The sequence below is a fragment of the Oncorhynchus nerka genome, linkage group LG25 (assembly GCF_034236695.1).
Source record: "Oncorhynchus nerka isolate Pitt River linkage group LG25, Oner_Uvic_2.0, whole genome shotgun sequence".
NCBI classification, from domain to species: Eukaryota; Metazoa; Chordata; class Actinopteri; order Salmoniformes; family Salmonidae; genus Oncorhynchus; species Oncorhynchus nerka.
The window spans coordinates 9561574-9580371 of NC_088420.1; the positions used below are offsets into that span (position 1 = coordinate 9561574).

At 42.5% G+C, this 18798-nt stretch overlaps 1 protein-coding gene across 1 annotated transcript in view; it reads left to right on the forward strand.

Annotated features, from left to right (window-relative positions):
- The window catches only part of LOC115109752 (WD repeat-containing protein 47-like), an 81640-nt gene that overhangs the window by 12569 nt on the left and 50273 nt on the right, over positions 1 to 18798 (forward strand). The window contains exon 6 of the mRNA XM_065009519.1: positions 70 to 515. Coding sequence (XP_064865591.1) covers positions 70 to 515 — 446 coding nt within the window. The remainder of the gene's footprint in view (positions 1 to 69; positions 516 to 18798) is intronic.

The following is an 18798-nucleotide window of genomic DNA, read 5'->3' on the forward strand; positions in this document are numbered from 1 at the left end:
AGTTCAGATGGAGGGAAAGGAGACAAAAAGAGAGCCATTATTAAACGTATCTGTACTGTTCTCTTCCAGAGCAAAGCCACGGGGGAGGAGATCACGGAGGACGAGGTGCTCTTGGGCGTGGACATGCTGTGTGGCAATGGCTGCGACGAACTCGACCTCTCCCTGCTTTCGTGGCTCCAGAACCTCTCGCCAGGTGCCTTCTCCTGCGCCTTTCAGCAGAAGACCCTGGCCATCCACGTGGATCGCCTGGTGAAGCCCACCAAGGCCGGCCACGCCGACCTGCTCACCCCCCTCATCAGCCGGCTTTCCCCCTGTCCCTCCTCGCCCCTGCAGAGGCCCCAGTCGGCAGACACCTACATGTCTCGGTCCCTGAACCCGGTGCTGGACGGGCTGTCCCATGGCCTGGCGGCCCAGGCCCAGAACAAGAGGGGCACGGAGGGCAGCGTGAGACCGGCGCTCAGCCAAAGCATGGTGGAGAATAACGTGCACCAGCTGGACGACGACTCACCAGAAAGGTACAGCACTGGGCCCTTCAGGGTTCATTTAAGGTTTATTGAAATGGGTAGGTACTGGGCACTTCAGGGTTCATTTAAGGTTTATTGAAATGGGTAGGTACTGGGCCCTTCAGGGTTCATTTAAGGTTTATTGAAATTTATTTCATTTAAGATTGAAATGGGTAGGTACTGGGCCCTTCAGGGTTCATTATTGAAATGGTATTTAAGGTTTATTGAAATGGGTAGGTACTGGGCCCTTCAGGGTTCATTTAAGGTTTATTGAAATGGGTAGGTACTGGGCACTTCAGGGTTCATTTAAGGTTTATTGAAATGGGTAGGTACTGGGCCCTTCAGGGTTCATTTAAGGGTTAATGAAATGGGTAGGTACGGCATGACAATAGGCTTACTGTAAACAACATACTGTTAGGAGAATTATGTTCTCAAGGTTCATAACCCAATTCAATTATACTACTCAGTCTGCGACCTAGAATGTGTAAGATACTGGTTGAATGAAACAGAAGGAGCCCAGCTAACATAGTCAAAACGGTTTATTCACGAGAGATGAGACACGAGAGTCTGCTGTACACAACCATTCATTTTATACTGGCTTCTCACGCACAGTCACACTAACATATGCACATTCACACTAACATACGCACATTCACACTAACATACGCACATTCACACTAACACACGCACAGTCACACTAACACACGCACAGTCACACTAACATACGCACAGTCACACTAACATACGCACAGTCACACTAACATACACACATTCACACTAACATACACACATTCACACTAACACACGCACAGTCACACTAACATACGCACAGTCACACTAACATACGCACAGTCACACTAACATACGCACAGTCACACTAACATACGCACAGTCACACTAACATACGCACAGTCACACTAACATACGCACAGTCACACTAACATACGCACATTCACACTAACATACACACAGTCACACTAACATACGCACATTCACACTAACATACGCACATTCACACTAACATACATACGCACATTCACACTAACATACGCACGCACATTCACACTAACATACGCACAGTCACACTAACATACGCACATTCACACTAACATACGCACAGTCACACTAACATACGCACAGTCACACTAACATACGCACATTCACACTAACATACGCACATTCACACTAACATTCACGCATACGCATTCACACTAACATACGCACATTCACACTAACATACATACACATTCACACTAACATACGCACAGTCACACTAACATACGCACAGTCACACTAACATACGCACAGTCACACTAACATACGCACATTCACACTAACATACGCACAGTCACACTAACATACGCACAGTCACACTAACATACGCACATTCACACTAACATACGCACAGTCACACTAACATACGCACATTCACACTAACATACGCACATTCACACTAACATACGCACATTCACACTAACATACGCACAGTCACACTAACATACGCACATTCACACTAACATACGCACGCACATTCACACTAACATACGCACATTCACACTAACATACGCACATTCACACTAACATACGCACATTCACACTAACATACGCACAGTCACACTAACATACGCACAGTCACACTAACATACGCACATTCACACTAACATACATACGCACATTCACACTAACATACGCACATTCACACTAACATACATACGCACATTCACACTAACATACGCACAGTCACACTAACATACGCACATTCACACTAACATACGCACAGTCACACTAACATACGCACAGTCACACTAACATACGCACAGTCACACTAACATACGCACATTCACACTAACATACGCACATTCACACTAACATACACGCACATTCACACTACGCACATTCACACTAACATACGCACATTCACACTAACATACGCACATTCACACTAACATACGCACATTCACACTAACATACGCACATTCACACTAACATACGCACATTCACACTAACATACGCACATTCACACTAACATACGCACAGTCACACTAACATACGCACAGTCACACTAACATACGCGCACAGTCACACTAACATACGCACAGTCACACTAACATACGCACAGTCACACTAACATACGCACAGTCACACTAACATACGCACATTCACACTAACATACGCACAGTCACACTAACATACGCACAGTCACACTAACATACGCACAGTCACACTAACATACGCACAGTCACACTAACATACGCACAGTCACACTAACATACGCACAGTCACACTAACATACGCACAGTCACACTAACATACGCACATTCACACTAACATACGCACAGTCACACTAACATACGCACAGTCACACTAACATACGCACATTCACACTAACATACGCACATTCACACTAACATACGCACAGTCACACTAACATACGCACAGTCACACTAACATACGCACAGTCACACTAACATACGCACATTCACACTAACATACGCACATTCACACTAACATACGCACAGTCACACTAACATACGCACGCACATTCACACTAACATACGCACGCACATTCACACTAACATACGCACGCACATTCACACTAACATACGCACATTCACACTAACATACGCACATTCACACTAACATACGCACATTCACACTAACATACGCACAGTCACACTAACATACGCACAGTCACACTAACATACGCACATTCACACTAACATACGCACATTCACACTAACATACGCACATTCACACTAACATACGCACACACATTCACACTAACATACGCACGCACATTCACACTAACATACGCACACACAGTCACACTAACATACGCACAGTCACACTAACATACGCACATTCACACTAACATACGCACATTCACACTAACATACGCACATTCACACTAACATACGCACATTCACACTAACATACGCACATTCACACTAACATACGCACATTCACACTAACATACGCACACACATTCACACTAACATACGCACATTCACACTAACATACGCACAGTCACACTAACATACGCACATTCACACTAACATACGCACACACATTCACACTAACATACGCACATTCACACTAACATACGCACATTCACACTAACATACGCACATTCACACATACACTACATACGCACATTCACACTAACATACGCACATTCACACTAACATACGCACATTCACACTAACATACGCACACACAGTCACACTAACATACGCACATTCACACTAACATACGCACATTCACACTAACATACGCACACACAGTCACACTAACATACGCACACACATTCACACTAACATACGCACATTCACACTAACATACGCACACACATTCACACTAACATACGCACATTCACACTAACATACGCACATTCACACTAACATACGCACATTCACACTAACATACGCACATTCACACTAACATACGCACATTCACACTAACATACGCACATTCACACTAACATACGCACATTCACACACACTAACATACGCACAGTCACACTAACATACGCACATTCACACTAACATACGCACGCACATTCACACTAACATACGCACAGTCACACTAACATACGCACAGTCACACTAACATACGCACAGTCACACTAACATACGCACAGTCACACTAACATACGCACATTCACACTAACATACGCACATTCACACTAACATACGCACATTCACACTAACATACGCACATTCACACTAACATACGCACGCACATTCACACTAACATACGCACATTCACACTAACATACGCACATTCACACTAACATACGCACACACATTCACACTAACATACGCACACACATTCACACTAACATACGCACATTCACACTAACATACGCACAGTCACACTAACATACGCACATTCACACTAACATACGCACATTCACACTAACATAACACACACAGTCACACTAACATACACATTCACACTAACATACGCACATTCACACTAACATACGCACACATTCACACTAACATACGCACACATTCACACTAACATACGCACACATCACACTAACATACGCACATTCACACTAACATACGCACATTCACACTAACATACGCACATTCACACTAACATACGCACACAGTCACACTAACATACGCACATTCACACTAACATACGCACACACATTCACACTAACATACGTCACACAACATTCACACTAACATACGCACATTCACACTAACATACGCACATTCACACTAACATACGCACATTCACACTAACATACGCACATTCACACTAACATACGCACACACATCACACTAACATACGCACATTCACACTAACATACGCACATTCACACTAACATACGCACATTCACACTAACATACGCATACGACAGTCACACTAACATACGCACAGTCACACTAACATACGCACATTCACACTAACATACGCACATTCACACTAACATACGCACATTCACACTAACATACGCACATTCACACTAACATACGCACATTCACACTAACATACGCACATTCACACTAACATACGCACATTCACACTAACATACGCACATTCACACTAACATACGCACATTCACACTAACATACGCACATTCACACTAACATACGCACATTCACACTAACATACGCACACATTCACACTAACATACGCACATTCACACACATTCACACTAACATACGCACATTCACACTAACATACACATTCACACAACATACACATTCACACTAACATACGCATACATTCACACTAACATACACACACACAGTTCACACTAACATACGCACACTAACATACGTCACACTAACATACGCACATTCACACTAACATACGCACACACATTCACACTAACATACGCACACACAGTCACACTAACATACGCACATTCACATTCACACTAACATACGCACATTCACATTCACACTAACATAACGCACAGTCACACTAACATACGCACATTCACACTAACATACGCACAGTCACAGTAACACGCACACACACATTCACGCAACATATACACACATTCACACTAACATACACACATTCACAGTCACACTAACATACGCACACACAACATCGCACATTCACACATACGCACACACATTCACACTAACATACGCACATTCACGCTAACATACGCACATTCACACTAACATACGCACACATTCACACTAACATACGCACACACAGTCACACTAACATACGCACAGTCACACTAACATACGCACATTCACACTAACATACGCACAGTTCACACTAACATACGCACACACATTCACTAACATACGCACACACATTCACGCTAACATACGCACATTCACACTAACATAACATACGCACACACATTCACACTAACATACACACATTCACACTAACATACGCACACACAGTCACACTAACATACGCACATTCACACTAACATACGCACATTCACACTAACATACGCACAGTCACACTAACATAACGCACACACTAACATACGCACAGTCACACTAACATACGCACAGTCACACTAACATACACTCAACTAACATACGCACACACTAACATACACAGTCACACTAACATACGCACAGTCACACTAACATACGCACAGTCACACTAACATATGCACAGTCACACTAACATACGCACAGTCACACTAACATACGCACATTCACACTAACATACGCACATTCACACTAACATACGCACAGTCACACTAACATACGCACAGTCACACTAACACGTCACACTAACATTCACGCTAACATACACACACACATTCACAACAACATACACACAGTCACACTAACATACGCACACATTCACACTAACATACGCACACACAGTCACACTAACATACGCACAGTCACACTAACATACGCACAGTCACACTAACATACGCACAGTCACACATAACATACACAACATACGCACAGTCACACTAACATAACCACGCACATTCACACTAACATACGCACACATTCACACTAACATACGCACAGTCACACTAACATACGCACATTCACACTAACATACGCACATTCACACTAACATACGCACACACAGTCACACTAACATACGCACACACACTAACATACGCGCACATTCACACTAACATACGCACACACATTCACACTAACATACGCACATTCACACTAACATACGCACACACATTCACACTAACATACGCACACACAGCACATTCACACTAACATACGCACATTCACACTAACATACGCACATTCACGCACATTCACTAACATACACGCACATTCACACTAACATACGCACAGTCACATAACATACGCACATTCACACTAACATACGCACATTCACACTAACATACGCACATTCACACACAGTAACATAACACACACATTCACACTAACATACGCACAGTCACACTAACATACGCACATTCACACTAACATACGCACAGTCACACTAACATACGCACATTCACACTAACATACGCACATTCACACTAACATACGCACATTCACACTAACATACGCACATTCACACTAACATACGCACATTCACACTAACATACGCACACATTCACACTAACATACGCACATTCACACTAACATACGCACACATTCACTAACATACGCACATTCACACTAACATACGCACATTCACACTAACATACGCACATTCACACTAACATACGCACATTCACACTAACATACGCATTCACACTAACATACACACATAAACATACGCACGCACAGTCACACTAACATACGCACATTCACACTAACACACGCACACACATTCACACTAACATACACACATTCACACTAACATACGCACATTCACATTCACGCTAACATACGCACACACATTCACACTAACATACGCACATTCACACTAACATACGCACATTCACACTAACATACGCACATTCACACTAACATACGCACACACATTCACACTAACATACGCACATTCACACTAACATACGCACATTCACATTAACATACGCACATTCACACTAACATACGCACACACAGTCACACTAACATACGCACATTCACTAACATACACACACATTCACACTAACATACGCACATTCACACTAACATACGCACAGTCACACTAACATACGCACATTCACACTAACATACGCACAGTCACTACTAACATACGCACATTCACACTAACATACGCACATTCACACTAACATACGCACATTCACACTAACATACGCACATTCACACTAACATACGCACATTCACACTAACATACGCACATTCACACTAACATCACACTAACACATATACACACACAACATACGCGCATTCACTAACATACGCACATTCACACTAACATACGCACATTCACACTAACATACGCACACACATTCACACTAACATACGCACATTCACACTAACATACGCACATTCACACTAACATACGCACATTCACACTAACATACGCACGTCACACACTAACATACGCACATTCACACTAACATACGCACATTCACACTAACATACGCACATTCACACTAACATACACACACATCACACTAACATACGCACACACACACACTAACATACGCACATTCACACTAACATACGCACACACATTCACACTAACATACGCACACAGTCACACTAACATACGCACACACAACATTCACACTAACATACGCACACACATTCACACTAACATACGCACAGTCACACTAACATACGCACATTCACACTAACATACGCACGCACACACAGTCACGCTAACATACACATTCACACACATTCACACTAACATACGCACACACAGTCACACTAACATACGCACATTCACACTAACATACGCACAGTCACATTCACGCTAACATACGCACATTCACACTAACATACGCATTCACGCTAACATACGCATATTCACACACATTCACACTAACTAACGCATTCACTAACATACGCACATTCACACTAACATACACACACAACATACACATTCACACTAACATACGCACACACATTCACGCTAACATACGCACACACATTCACGCTAACATACGCACACACATTCACGCTAACATACGCACAGTCACACTAACATACGCACACATTCACACTAACACACGCACATTCACACTAACATACGCACAGTCACACTAACATACGCACACACATTCACACTAACACACGCACAGTCACACTAACATACGCACAGTAACACACACACATTCACGCTAACATACGCACACACAGTCACACTAACATACGCACATTCACACTAACATACGCACAGTCACACTAACATAACACACACACAGTTCACACTAACATACGCACATTCACACTAACATACGCACAGTCACACTAACATACGCACGCACATTCACACTAACATACGCACGCACAGTCACACTAACATACGCACAGTCACACTAACATACGCACAGTCACACTAACATACGCACAGTCACACTAACATACGCACATTCACTAACATACGCACATTCACACTAACATACGCACATTCACACTAACATACGCACATTCACAGTCACACAACACATTCACACTAACATACGCACATTCACACAACATACACATAACACTAACATACGCACAGTCACACTAACATACGCACATTCACACTAACATACGCACGCACATTCACACTAACATACGCACAGTCACACTAACATACGCACATTCACACTAACATACGCACACATTCACGCTAACATACGCACATACAGTCACACTAACATACGCACATTCACACTAACATACGCACGCACATTCACACTAACATACACACATTCACGCTAATATACGCACACACAGTCACACACTAACATACGCACATTCACACTCATACGCTATTCACGCTAACATACGCACATTCACGCTAACATACGCACAGTCACATTCACACTAACATACGCACATTCACACTAACATACGCACATTCACGCTAACATACGCACACATTCACACTAACATATGCACACACATTCACGCTAACATACGCACACACATTCACGCTAACATACGCACACACATTCACACTAACATACGCACACATTCACACTAACATACGCACATTCACACTAACATACGCACACACATTCACACTAACATACGCACATTCACACTAACATACGCACATTCACACTAACATACGCACATTCACACTAACATACGCACACACATTCACACTAACATACGCACATTCACACTAACATACGCACATTCACACTAACATACGCACATTCACACTAACATACGCACACATTCACACTAACATACGCACACACATTCACACTAACATACGCACATTCACACTAACATACGCACACATTCACACTAACATACGCACATTCACACTAACATACGCACACATTCACACTAACATACGCACATTCACACTAACATACGCACATTCACACTAACATACGCACGCACAACATACACATTCAACATATACGCACAGTCACACTTATACGCACATTCACACTAACATACGCACACTCACACTAACACACACACAACATTCACGCAACATACGCAACATACACATTCACGCTAACATACGCACACACATTCACACTAACATACGCACACACATTCACGCTAACATACGCACATTCACACTAACATACGCACATTCACACTAACATACGCACATTCACACTAACATACGCACATTCACACATAACATTCACGCTAACATACGCACACATTCACACTAACATACACACATTCACACTAACATACGCACACACAGTCACACTAACATACGCACATTCACACTAACATACGCACACACGCATTCACACTAACATACACATTCACACTAACATACGCACATTCACACTAACATACGCACATTCACACTAACATACGCGCACATTCACACTAACATACGCACAGTCACACTAACATACGCACATTCACACTAACATACGCACAGTCACACTAACATACGCACAGTCACAGTCACTAACATACACACATTCACACTAACATACACACATTCACACTAACATACGCACATTCACACTAACATACGCACATTTCACACTAACATACGCACATTCACACTAACATACGCACGCAGTTCACACTAACATACGCACACAGTCACACTAACATACGCACATTCACACTAACATACGCACACACATTCACACTAACATACGTACACACATTCACACACACATTCACGCTAACATACGCACACACAGTCACACTAACATACGCACATTCACACTAACATACGCACATTCACACTAACATACGCACATTCACGCTAACATACGCACATTACGCAACATACGCACATTCACACTAACATACGCACGCACATTCACGCTAACATACGCACATTCACGCTAACATACGCACACACATTCACACTAACATACGCACACATTCACGCTAACATACGCACACATTCACACGCTAACATACGCAACATACATTCACACTAACATACGCACACACATTCACACTAACATACGCACACACATTCACGCTAACATACGCACATTCACGCTAACATACGCACACACATTCACGCTAACATACGCACACACACACACTAACATACGCACACACTAACATACGCACATTCACACTAACATACGCACATTCACACTAACATACGCACACATTCACACTAACATACGCACATTCACACTAACATACGCACATTCACACTAATTCATACGCACACATTCACACTAACATACGCACACACAGTCACACTAACATACGCACAGTCACACTAACATACGCACAGTCACACTAACATACGCACATTCACACTAACATACGCACATCACACTAACATACGCACAGTCACACTAACATACGCACATTCACACTAACATACGCACATTCACACTAACATACGCACACATTCACACTAACATACGCACAGTCACACTAACATACGCACATTCACACTAACATACGCACGCACATTCACACTAACATACGCACATTCACACTAACATACGCACGCACATTCACACTAACATACGCACACACATTCACACTAACACACGCACACTCACACTAACACACACACATACGCACATTCACACTAACATACGCACATTCACACTAACATACACACACACAGTCACACTAACATACGCACACACAGTCACACTAACACGCTAACATACGCACAGTTCACACTAACATACGCACACACAGTCACACTAACATACGCACACACATTCACACTAACATACGCACATTCACACTAACATACGCACAGTCACACTAACATACGCACATTCACACTAACATACGCACGCACACACAGTCACACTAACATACGCTAACATACACACACACATTCACACTAACATACGCACATTCACACTAACATACGCACACACATTCACACTAACATACGCACACACATTCACGCTAACATACGCACATTCACGCTAACATACGCACATTCACACTAACATACGCACATTCACACTAACATACGCACACACATTCACACTAACATACGCACACTCACACTAACATACACACACACATTCACGCTAACATACGCACACACATTCACGCTAACATACGCACACACATTCACGCTAACATACGCACATTCACGCTAACATACGCACACACAATCACTAACATACGCACACACATTCACTAACATACGCACATTCACACTAACATACGCACAGTCACACTAACATACGCACACAGTCACACTAACATACGCACATTCACACTAACATACGCACAGTCACACTAACATACGCACAGTCACACTAACATACGCACATTCACACTAACATACGCACATTCACACTAACATACGCACGCACATTCACACTAACATACGCACATTCACACTAACATACGCACGCACATTCACACTAACATACGCACACACAGTCACACTAACATACGCACATTCACACTAACATACGCACACACATTCACACTAACATACACACACACATTCACGCTAACACACACACATTCACGCTAACATACGCACACACAGTCACACTAACATACGCACATTCACACTAACATACGCACACACATTCACGCTAACATACGCACATTCACGCTAACATACGCACGCACATTCACGCTAACATACGCACATTCACGCTAACATACGCACACACATTCACGCTAACATACGCACATTCACACTAACATTCACACTAACATACGCACACATTCACGCTAACATACGCACACACACGCTAACATACGCACACACATCACACTAACATACGCACACATTCACGCTAACATACGCACACACATTCACACTAACATACGCACATTCACACTAACATATGCACATTCACACTAACATACGCACATTCACACTAACATACGCACACACATTCACACAACATTAACAACGCACATTCACACTAACATACGCACATTCACACTAACATACGCACATTCACACTAACATACGCACACAGTCACACTAACATACGCACAGTCACACTAACATACGCACAGTCACACTAACATACGCACATTCACACTAACATACGCACGCACATTCACACTAACATACGCACACACATTCACACTAACATACGCACATTCACACTAACATACGCACATTCACACTAACATACGCACGCACATTCACACTAACATACGCACACATTCACACTAACATTCACACTAACATACGCACACACATTCACACTAACATACGCACACACATTCACACTAACATACGCACAGTCACACTAACATATGCACATTCACACTAACATACGCACACACATTCACACTAACATACGCACAGTCACACTAACATACGCTACAGTCACACAACATACGCACAGTCACACTAACATACGCACATTCACACTAACATACGCACATTCACACTAACATACGCACACATTCACTAACATACGCACATTCACACTAACATACGCACACATTCACACTAACATACGCACACACAGTCACACACTAACATACGCACATTCACACTAACATACGCACACACATTCACACTAACATACGCACATTCACGCTAACATACGCACATTCACGCTAACATACGCACACACAGTCACACTAACATACGCACATTCACACTAACATACGCACACATTCACGCTAACATACGCACATTCACGCTAACATACGCACGCACATTCACGCTAACATACGCACATTCACACTAACATACGCACACATTCACGCTAACATACGCACACACATTCACGCTAACATATGCACGCACATTCACACTAACATACGCACACACATTCACACTAACATACGCACATTCACGCTAACATACGCACACACATTCACGCTAACATACGCACACACATTCACTAACATACGCACATTCACACAACATACGCACATTCACACTAACATACGCACATTCACACTAACATACGCACATTCACACTAACATACGCACATTCACACTAACATACGCACATTCACACTAACAACATACACACATTCACACTAACATACGCACATTCACACTAACATACGCACAGTCACACTAACATACGCACGCACATTCACACTAACATACGCACAGTCACACTAACATACGCACATTCACACTAACATACGCACATTCACACTAACATACGCACATTCACACTAACATACGCACAGTCACACTAACATACGCACAGTCACACTAACATACGCACGCACATTCACACTAACATACGCACATTCACACTAACATACACACACTAACATACGCACATTCACACTAACATACATACACACATTCACGCTAACATACGCACATTCACACTAACATACGCACATTCACACTAACATACGCACATTCACACTAACATACGCACATTCACACTAACATACGCACATTCACACTAACATACGCACACAATATACACGCACACTAACATACGCACATTCACAACAATAACATTCACGCACAGTCACACGCTAACATATACGCACATTCACGCTAACATACGCACACACATTCACGCTAACTACGCACACACATTCACGCTAATATACGCACACACATTCACACTAACATACGCACATTCACACTAATATATGCACATTCACACTAACATACATACGCACAGTCACACTAACATACGCACATTCACACTAACATACGCACACACATTCACACTAACATACGCACATTCACACTAACATACGCACACACAGTCACACTAACATACGCACACACACACTAACATATACGCACAGTCACACTAATATACGCACAGTCACACTAATATACGCACATTCACACTAACATACGCACGCACATTCACACTAACATACGCACGCACATTCACACTAACATACGCACATTCACACTAATATACGCACATTCACACTAACATACGCACGCACATTCACACTAACATACGCACACACATTCACACTAACATATACACATTCACACTAATATACGCACAGTTACATTCACATAATATACGTTACATTCACACTAACATACGCACACATTCACACTAACATACGCACATTCACACTAACATACGCACACATTCACACTAACATACGCACATTCACACTAACATACGCACACACATTCACACTAACATACGCACAGTCACATTAATAACATACGCACAGTCACACTAACATACGCACATTCACACTAATATACGTACACACACTAATATACGCACATTCACACTAACATACGCACACATTCACACTAATATACGCACGCATACACGTATTACACAATTACGCACACTCACACATACACACACATTCACATACGCACACACACTAACATACGCACAGTCACACTAACATAACATACGCACACACATTCACACTAACATACGCACACACATTCACACTAACATACGCACAGTCACACTAACATACGCATTCACACTAACATACGCACATTCACGCTAATATACGCACACATTCACACTAACATACGCACACACAGTCACACTAACATACGCACACACATTCACACTAACATACGCACACACATTCACGCTAACATACGCACAGTCACACTAATATACGCATATTCACACTAACATACGCACAGTCACACTAACATACGCACACATTCACACTAACACACATTCACGCTAACATACGCACAGTCACACTAACATACGCACACACATTCACACTAACATACGCACATTCACACTAACATACGCACAGTCACGCAACATACGCACAGTCACACTAACATACGCATACACATTCACACTAACATACGCACATTCACACTAACATACGCACAGTCACACTAACATACACACATTCATTCACGCAATATACGCACATTCACGCTAATATACGCACACACATTCACACTAACATACGCACAGTTCACACTAATATACGCACACACATTCACACTAACATACGCACATCACACTACACATACGCTAACATATACGCACAGTCACACTAATATACGCACACACATTCACACTAACATACGCACGCACATTCACACTAACATACGCACAGTCACATTCACAGTCACACTAACATACGCACACAATATACGTCACACTAACATACGCACAGTTCACACTAACATACGCACAGTCACATTCACACTAATATACGCACATTCACACTAACATACGCACATTCACACTAACATACGCACAGTTCACACTAATATACGCACATCACACTAATATACGCACATTCACACGCAATATACGCACAGTTCACACTAACATACGCGCACATTCACGCTAACACACACACATTCACGCTTTCACATACGCACACACATTCACACTAACATACGCACATTCACATTACGCACACATACGCGCATACGCACATTCACGCTAACATACGCACACATTCACGCTAACATACGCACATTCACGCTAACATACGCACATTCACGCTAACATACGCACATTTCACACTAACATACGCACACACATTCACACTAACATACGCACACATTCACACTAACATACGCACACACATTCACAACATACGCAACATACGCAACATACGCACACACATTCACACTAACATACGCACATTCACTAACATACGTTCACACTAACATACGCACATTCACACTAACATACGCACACATTCACACTAATATACGCACACACATTCACACTAACATACGCACATTCACACTAACATACGCACACACATTCACACTAACATACGCACACACAGTCACACTAACATACGCACAGTCACACTAACATACGCACAGTCACACTAACATACGCACATTCACACTAACACACGCACATTCACACTAACATACGCACACACATTCACACTAACATACGCACATTCACACTAACATACGCACATTCACACTAACATACGCACGCACATTCACACTAACATACGCACGCACATTCACACTAACATACGCACATTCACACTAACATACGCACACACATTCACACTAACATACGCACACACATTCACACTAACATACGCACAGTCACACTAACATATGCACATTCACACTAACATACGCACACACATTCACACTAACATACGCACATTCACACTAACATACGCACACACATTCACACTAACATACGCACACACATTCACACTAACATACGCACAGTCACACTAACATACGCACATTCACACTAACATACGCACACACATTCACACTAACATACGCACATTCACACTAACATACGCACGCAGTCACACTAATATACGCACACACATTCACACTAACATACGTCACACTAATACACACACACATTCACGCAACATACGTCACATTCACGCTAACATACGCACATTCACACTAACATACGCACATTCACACTAACATACGCACACACATTCACACTAACATACGCACAGTCACACTAACATACGCACAGTCACACTAACATACACACACATTCACGCATACATACGCACGCACATTCACACTAACATACGCACACACATTCACACAATATACGCACACACAGTCACACTAATATACGCACACACATTCACGCTAACATACGCACATTCACACTAACATACGCACACATTCACACTAACATACGCACACACACAGTCACACTAACATACGCAACATATCACACTTCACGCTACATACACACACACAGTCACACTAACATACGCACAGTCACACTAACATACGCACACACATTCACGCTAACATACACACATTCACGCTAACATACGCACATTCACGCTAACATACGCACACACATTCACGCTAACATACGCATACACATTCACACTAACATACGCACACACATTCACACACAGTCACACACACATTCACACTAATATACGCACACACATTCACACTAACATACGCACAGTCACATTCACGCTAACATACGCACACACATTCACACTAACATACGCACACACAATCACTAACATACGCACACACATTCACACTAACATACGCAACATACGCACAGTCACACTAACATACGCACACATTCACACTAACGCACGCACATTCACACTAACATACGCACAGTCACACTAACATACGCACAGTCACACTAACATATGCACAGTCACACTAACATACGCACAGTCACACTAACATACGCACATTCACACAACATACGCACATTCACACTAACATACGCACGCACATTCACACTAACATACGCACATTCACACTAACATACGCACGCACATTCACAACATACGCACACACAGTCACACTAACATACGCACATTCACACTAACATACGCACACACATTCACACTCAACTACGCATACGCACACGCTCACACACATTCACGCTAACATACGCACACACATTCACACTAACATACGCACACACTAACATACGCACACATTCACACTACGCACATTCACGCTAACATACGCACGCATATTCACGCTAACATACGCACAGTCACATTCACGCCAATATACGCACGCACATCACGCTAACATACGCACACACAACATCACGCTAACATACGCACACGCTCATATACGCACACATTCACGCTAACATACGCACACACATTCACGCTAACATACGCACACACATTCACGCTTAACATACGCACGCACATTCACACTAACATACGCACATTCACACTAACATATGCACATTCACACTAACATACGCACATTCACACTAACATACGCACACACATTCACACTAACATACGCACACACATTCACACTAACATACACATTCACACTAACATACGCACACACATTCACACTAACATACGCACAGTCACACTAATATACGCACAGTCACACTAACATACGCACAGTCACACTAACATACGCACATTCACACTAACATACGCAC